Genomic DNA, 7,656 nt, shown 5'->3' on the forward strand with positions numbered 1-7,656 from the left:
GCCAGTATCCCTTTCTCTCTCATTCACGCCAGCCGCCAGGATGGATCTACCCTCTTAGCAGAGAAGCAGAGAGAGTAGCTAGCTACTAGGTCCTGACCAGTTTGCAAGTTTGCTTCACAATTTTGTCAGGAGGAGGTGAAACAAACGTTTAGTCTCCCTCTGCCTTGGCACGGTCTCCATGCTCTCCGCGCATCACCCACGGTCTACAGCCCGCACGATGATGACAGGAGTCAGACCCGGGTCCAGTTGGTGCGTTGTTGTTATGCTGCTGCTCTACTTCATCTCTGCCGCGATGTGCAATACCGGCTTCGCGTTCACCGAGGAGCCCTCGGAGAGAGCCGGGAAGGGGGACGGCTACTGTAGTCGGATACTGCGGGCGCAGGGCACTCGGAAGGAGGGCTACAGCGAGTTTCGCCTCCGTGTCGAGGGAGACCCGGAGAGCTACCAGCCGGGCAGCACGTACAGAGGTTAGTACGCTTTTCAGCGTATTATTGGTTGGTTGGCACGCTGTCGATGCGCTGTCGAAGCACCAGTAAACTTACAAAGTTTCTACCGAGCCTACTTTTAGGGCGCCCTAATTGCGTGCGTAGGCAATTGGCCCTATCATTGGCTGCCTTTGGAGGTTGATCTATTTTATTGTTATCAATAGTCGTCTATACAAACTCACAATTTATTTTTATTTTATTTTAACCATTAAAAATAGAGGTGATATGTTGCCATTTCCAACCCTGTTTACGCATAACGTTGAAAAACTATCATCAAATCTGAGTATGAAAATCTCAGTAGAGCCCACTGCAAACTATCTTTTTAAGCAAACGGCAACAGTGTCTATAGTTTATTATAGTGGGTATACTGTTTTTCAGCTTGGAGTGAGATTTGTATGTGGCTTCCTGAGGGTCCCCAGCAAATTGATGTTGTTATTATCCATTAATTCATTATCCACTATCTTTCCATTTACATGAAGTTAACACAATTAGATAATGATAGAAGAATGACTGTTTTGATAGTTTCTCTGTTATCTCTAGCTCTACCTACAATACAGACAGTCATGGAACTCTGGACAAAATCACATGTAGAAATATTATCAGATTTGGGTCTGAGAGAAATCTCCTCAAATGGGGGTCTGTGGCCATGATGTGGACTAAATTAGGGGTCCTTGAAAAAGGTTGAGGATCACTGGGACCTAGCTCTCTCCCTCTCTCTTTAAATGATGCACATGTAGCCTATAACTGTCACAAAACTATAGGCTACTGTTAGTATCTTTGCCCAATTGTAAGTGGCTATACTCAAATCCTGGAGCTTTCCTAGTGGGTATACTATTATACTGTACCTGCGTATCACATAGACTACACCACTGAACGGCAGTCTGTTACAGGATGTGCCCTTTGTTCGAGGCTTTTTATTTTTTATTTTTCTAGGCATAGGCAGTGTTAAGTTATCACATTATTTGTTTGTTTGTTTGTTTATTTATTTGCTAAAGTGAATTATGACATTGGCTAATGTGCAATGAATAGGCTCCTGCCATGATCTGCTCTCTTAAATGGTTAATTGTAATTTGCATTGGCCAAAGATGGGAATGAACCGGCCACATCATATCGATAGCTTTAGGGCCCCTATAACTATTAATATGATGCACTGTGATCAGTTCTTTGGTTTATTTGCAATGAATCAGCTAAATCACACAATAATGAGGCATTTAGCTGTAAATGGGTTGATAGCCTATTGGTGGAAATAAAATCTTGCTATTAAAACTCTCATCCGTGTCAGAAAGCGAGTAGTATAGTATTTTTGAAGTGTTGAAAAAAAAAGACAGAATGACATCATCATTCAAATGACAAAATCTCAAAAAATGATTAACTATATTTCCAAGGCTTAATTTTCATTTTATGTTGCTTGAGATACATCTTAATGTGAAATGTTTGGATATAAAAATCACAACCAAATTTTAATTCCAACCGTTTAGCCACTAAAACTTGGTGCATCTAATATTATTTCAAAATAAAAGTCTTCAGACTGGTAGCGATAACGGCTTCCACTTCAGTGTGGGGCTTTGGGATTCTATTTCAGCTTGACATTGTTCACTGTCAATTGATGCTCTCTCTCTGGCTCTTGTTTGCTTCTCTCCAGTGTCTGTGATTGCATCCAGCCCCTCCTACTTCAGAGGGTTCACCCTTATTGCCCTGAAGGAGGGCCGTGAAGGAGACAGAGATGAGGACTACGCTGGACGTTTCCAGGTGAGGTATCCACCTTATTTTTGAATGCCCCACTGTAAAATAATTATGGGTACAAGGTCCGGTTTAACTTGACTTGATTGTTGCAGCTTGCCATTTCCTTTGTTATACTCTGCTGTATTCAGACCCAAATTATAAACCGCAAACCACGTTATAATATCATCATTATTATATCACGTTATAAATAACTAACCAACGCTGGGGGTCCGTATGGAAACAGTGTTACTCGAAATGGTTAAAAGTTCAATCAATTTGGTCATTCAGTGGCGTTTTACTGCCATGTAAAGTAACTAACGTTAGCGTTAGCCACTAGCATTAGCCACAGTAGCCGACTACCCATAATGCATTACATTATCCCAGCACCCGAACGACATTTAATGCATAAAATAAAGCTGAAAACAAAAACCAGATTTCTAAATAGCCATTATTATGATAAACTGAGCACACAAGAGTAATCTAAATGGTTACTTTGACCGTCTACATCTTTTTCTAAACTTATAAAAGTGACATATTAACCCTTACGGCTGTAGAGCAGAATGGCTCTGCTGTAAAACCCTCATAGATGTTTTTTTTGTCAAGTTAAAACCGTCTATTACACCGGAAGAAGCACCCATAGGCATCATGGCAGCTAGAAATAAGGTGGATAGCGGCTAAGGAAATGAAACAGGAAATGATTTGAATGTCATGTCTCTATTATCAGTGTGCCTTTTTTCATGCACTGAATCTGCCACCGCTCACTTTGGTCTGCAGACCTGTGGTCAAGAGTTGAATAGTAACTCTGTCCTTCATGCTGTAGTAATAGCTCCTCAGCCGGTTATACTGTACAGTTATGCAAATGTGCCCCACAGGTGTCTTGGATGCCTGGTGGGTCACAGCAGTCACAAATGACAGCAAGACAACACAGTTCATATCAAAAACATGCTGCTGTCTCGACACTCCAGAACACGAGCTCTGCTTGCCTTGCTAGACAGATAGATAGATACAGTAGATAGAGTAGATATATATATATATATATATATATTTATTTAATACATTAATATACTAATACTATACTAATAGAAATATGCATAATGCCATTGCTCTGTTAATATTATATTGCATCAGATTCACAATTAAGGTGTATGGTAAGGTGCAAAATTATTAAACTAAAACTAGATTCATGTACTTTGAAATGCATAGCTCTTTCATTGTACAGGATATCACAATATTTTCAATGGGAATTCAAAGAAATCAAGCTTGACATATATCAAGTACGACACCCTTGTTAGACGTAGTAGAGTACAGTTTACAGTGAACCCAGACCACTATGTTTTCCCTTCATGTTTAGAACATCAAATGCATTCTCATGGCACCCGGTCTGACCCATGGCTGCTCACCCAGACAACTTCCAGTCTTGCTTCCTGTACTGTACGTTTCCTTAAGCCAGACCTTGTTAAGAAGTTGTTACTTTGGTTTTTGGAGTTCTGTTTCAGACAGTTGTGAACCTGTTGGTTTCAATTGAACTTCCACATAAAAACCTCAATTTTATTGCATCTGGGCGAAGATACAACAAGGAGAGGTTTGCGTTCCGGCCCTTAGACTGCACCGATCACAGTTACTGCCATGCCATGGTGGCACTCTCTGTGAACCTGAGCCTTGAATACAAACGGACATAAAAAAAAAAAACAGGGACATTTTATTATTTTCCTCCATGTACTGTAACCTCCCTCACATCTCATTACCCACCAGCCGCAAGCTTTTTCTTCCATTTATTTATTTCTTCTGTTTTATTTGTCCTTGCAATTGATTTCATGCTATCGTTAGTGGCAGCCTTGAGCGTGCTCCTCCGCCGTGTGGCAGAGCGCAGCATGGCGTGACAGAGCATGCTAAACGTCACGGCCAAGGAGATGAAACACTGCATCATTCAGTCACATTCAGTCACTCTGCTCCACACAGGACTGAGTGATATACTGTGGAGCACACAGAGAGAATGTTGTCGAGGCCAGACAGACGTGACAGACGGATGTCAGACAGTCACGCCATAGATTTGAGATGTTTGCATCAAAAGTATAAAAGGATGGATTTGTCTTTATTGGACAATGTCTTGGATTGGACTCTTTTTTTTGAGAAGTCCATCCATACTTGCCAACCTTGAGACTTCAAAACAAGACAGAGACAGAGTCTAATAACGGTGTGGATTCTACGCCGTTGTTGGACGCAATGTGGATGCAGGGGAATATGTTAGTTGGTTCGTTGTTAATTATACATTCTCTTCACTTCCATGGTGATAGACAGCTTAAAGGGATAGGCCAACTTTTTGGGAGTTTAGGCCATTTGGTAGAGCCCTCAAATGCTAATAGCTTAGTGCTACGATGGCAGTCGATGGGATTTTTTCCTACTCCCGTTCAGTCGCTCACATGTACACTGTGTGACTCATGTACTCACCACGTGATGAGATAATAATCCAAAGTTACGTGAAACGGTCATCTTCGTAGTAATTCCACACACCGAAAGAAAAACAAAGAGTAACCGAACTAACAGGAGTAGAAACCAAAGTTACTTCCTTGTTTGGCTTGAGGAGGTTGAAGAGGTTGTTGACTAGCCTGGGTAAACCCAGCCTTCACCGTGACGTCACAGGCTATGCCTGTAGTGTAAGTCTTCGTGACTGATAGCACTTGAGAGGTCACGTGGAGGCTGGGTTTACCCAGGCTAGTTGTTGACGGTGGTGAAGAGGGTTTTTCGATAGCGGCTGGGGTCGGTGATGATGGTGGAAAAGTAAGCACTAGCAGACTTGGCGGCGGTGAGGGCTTCTTGGCAGGTGGAGAGGTGGGGTTTATAGGCTTTGTGGTGGACACTGGACAGTGATTGAAGTTGTCTTGCAGAGGCGTTCCAGTTGGTGTGGCCAGTTTGTTTCACTGGGCAGAGCTGTGGTGTGAACAAGGGTGCAGCAGAAGTGTTGAAGGAGACTGGTTTTGTTTTGCGGGGGGCACGTGAGTCGAGGGAGGCAGGAAGTGTGTTGTTGAAGATATCTGTGAGATCATCAGGCGAGGTGGGGGCTGGAGTGTTGGAGAGCAGCTCTGAGAGTTTGGAGGGGGTCGATTGATTTTGTGTGAAACAGTGAACTGGATGAGATGATGGTCTGACAGAGGAAATGGAGATGGGTGGATATTGAGAACTGATAGATTGACAGAGCAGACGAGGTCGAGGATGTGGCCTTTGACACGGGTGGGGAAAGTGACGTGCTGGGTGAGGTTTGAAATTGTCCAGAAGGGTGATGAGTTCCAATGCACATCGATGTGGATGTTAAAATCGCGGAGCAGCAGTAGACGTGAGGAGAGAGATGAGACAGGAAGGATGGGTTGGGTTTAAGTGGCCGGTATATGACTATAACAGTCATGGAGCAGAAGGTTTTAAAAGCCAGGAATTCAAAATGAAGAGACTGTCACTGTGGGGAGGGTGAGTTCTGTGGTCCGGAAATTCTGATTGAATAAAACAGCCAGACGGCCACCATGGTCGGAGGGATGGGGTCAAAAGCGGAGGTTGGGGATGCTTGATTGAGGGAGAAAAAGTCATCAGGTTGCTGGCAGGTTTCAGTGAGGAGGAGCAAGTGGAGGAGCAGTTCGTGGAGGATGGGGGCTTTGTTTGTTGAGTGATGGGGTGTTGAGGAGGGCAAACGTGGTTGGATGAGAGGGTGAAGTAATGGGGGCGTGCTGGAGAGGACGAGGTCAGGCTGACAGTGCGAGGAGGTGCCGTGGAGGGGGGGGCGGATGTAGGGGGGTGTACATTTGATTGTTAAGGCACTTTAATATATATATTTATTTATTTTTTATGTTTTTTTTTTTTTTTTTTTATAGAACACAAACAAAACAGATAAACAGGCTCAGACACAAGAAAAGAAAAAACTAAAACACGAACATAATCAACATTCAATATATAGTGGTGCTACCAGCCAAGCAAGGTGCTTACATGTATGTGCTTGTAAGCGATGTACTTGGGCTTTCCTGCAAGGGCTCTATAGGAAACCAGCTGGGCGAGTCACCCGTCGCCCCTAACCTCATCGAGGTAGACTAAAAACGGGTCCCATATAGTTAGACATTTTCTAAGTGAGTTGGTTCTCAGGAACCTGAGTCTCTCCATCCTTATAACAGAGATCATGTCTGTCAACCACAATTGGAAAGAGGGTGAAGAGGGGGACCTCCATTCCTTAAGAATAAGTTTTTTTGGCAACAGTTGTCCTCAGCGTCAGAGATTGTTGCACAGCTGTAGTGAAGTTCAGAGAGGACTCCGAGCAGCCAAAGATGGCGAGTTCTGCCTCCGGCTGAAGGGTTATTTCATAGGCCTTGGAGTAATAAAGTTCATTATTACCCCCTTATTAGTCAATTACTGTATTAAGTAGGTAAACTATTATTAAGTCTATTATTATGACCAATATATATTTCCCCCTATATTTTCCTCTTTGATATTAGCTTCATATTTAATTACTATACTACAGTATATATACTTTCATACAGTGATGCATGCAGATTATAAATATTATTGCTGCGTTTATTGGGCCAACATTAGCGCTCTCTCTCTCTCTCTCTCTCTCCTCTCTCTCTCTCTCTCTCTCTCTCTCTCTCTCTCTCTCTCTCTCTCTCTCTCTCTCTCTCTATGTCTCTCTCTATGTCTCTCCATCTCAACTCTTCTGTCATTTCGTCCCTGCAGGGATGAGCGAGCAGCTCTCTGTATACTACCAGAGACTGGTTGTTGTAAATAACAAAAAGGAGAAAATTGTGGGGAAATTGGGAGAAATACAGGAGAATTGTGACCCCGGGAGGAAACAATGAGAGAGGGCAATGAAAGTCGTGAGTCTCCCGGGCAAATCGGAGGAGGGGAATATCATGCCTGCCTCCCTTTTGCAGCTGTGTGGCATCTCCTGTCTTGTTACAGGCACCGTCTAACAGCTCTGTAAAAATAACCTGCTGTCCAACGAGATATCCCCCATCTTTATCTGCACAGTACAATCTTTCATGTGTTATCTCTTTTATGTCAAAAGAGCCATACACACATGCAGGCGCACGCGCACACACACACAGACATGCATGCACGCACGCACATGCACGCACGCGCACGCACACACACATACACACACACACCAACATACATGCACGCACACGCGGGCACACACACACACACACACACACACACACACACACACACACACACACAAATCCTTCCATTCTGAAGGAGCTCTGGGTGGGCTGTCCTCCAGGCGCAGAGAGAAAAGCAGCAGCAACAGAAAGCGTCGGGCTTTATTTAACATACAGCTCATTTGAAATCTGCTGGTGTGCCCAACTCAGCCGTCTCTGGACAGCTCCCCACTTGATGAAAAGCACTTTTACTGAACTCTCTGGGGAGGTCAGCTCAGCTGCCAGTGTGTCTGTGTGTGTGTGTGTGTGTGTGTGTG

General features: G+C 43.7%; 1 protein-coding gene across 1 annotated transcript in view; it reads left to right on the forward strand.

Annotated features, from left to right (window-relative positions):
- Positions 1 to 217: 217 nt before the first annotated feature.
- The window catches only part of spon1a (spondin 1a), a gene marked incomplete at both ends in the record, with an annotated part of 82,857 nt that continues 75,418 nt past the window's right edge, over positions 218 to 7,656 (forward strand). Inside the window, 2 exons of the mRNA XM_083650635.1 lie at positions 218 to 467; positions 2,128 to 2,234. Of these exons, the coding sequence (XP_083506761.1) occupies positions 218 to 467; positions 2,128 to 2,234 (357 nt within the window). The remainder of the gene's footprint in view (positions 468 to 2,127; positions 2,235 to 7,656) is intronic.

Source organism: Poromitra crassiceps (genome assembly GCF_964638095.1).
Source record: "Poromitra crassiceps genome assembly, chromosome: 14".
NCBI lineage: Eukaryota > Metazoa > Chordata > Actinopteri > Beryciformes > Melamphaidae > Poromitra > Poromitra crassiceps.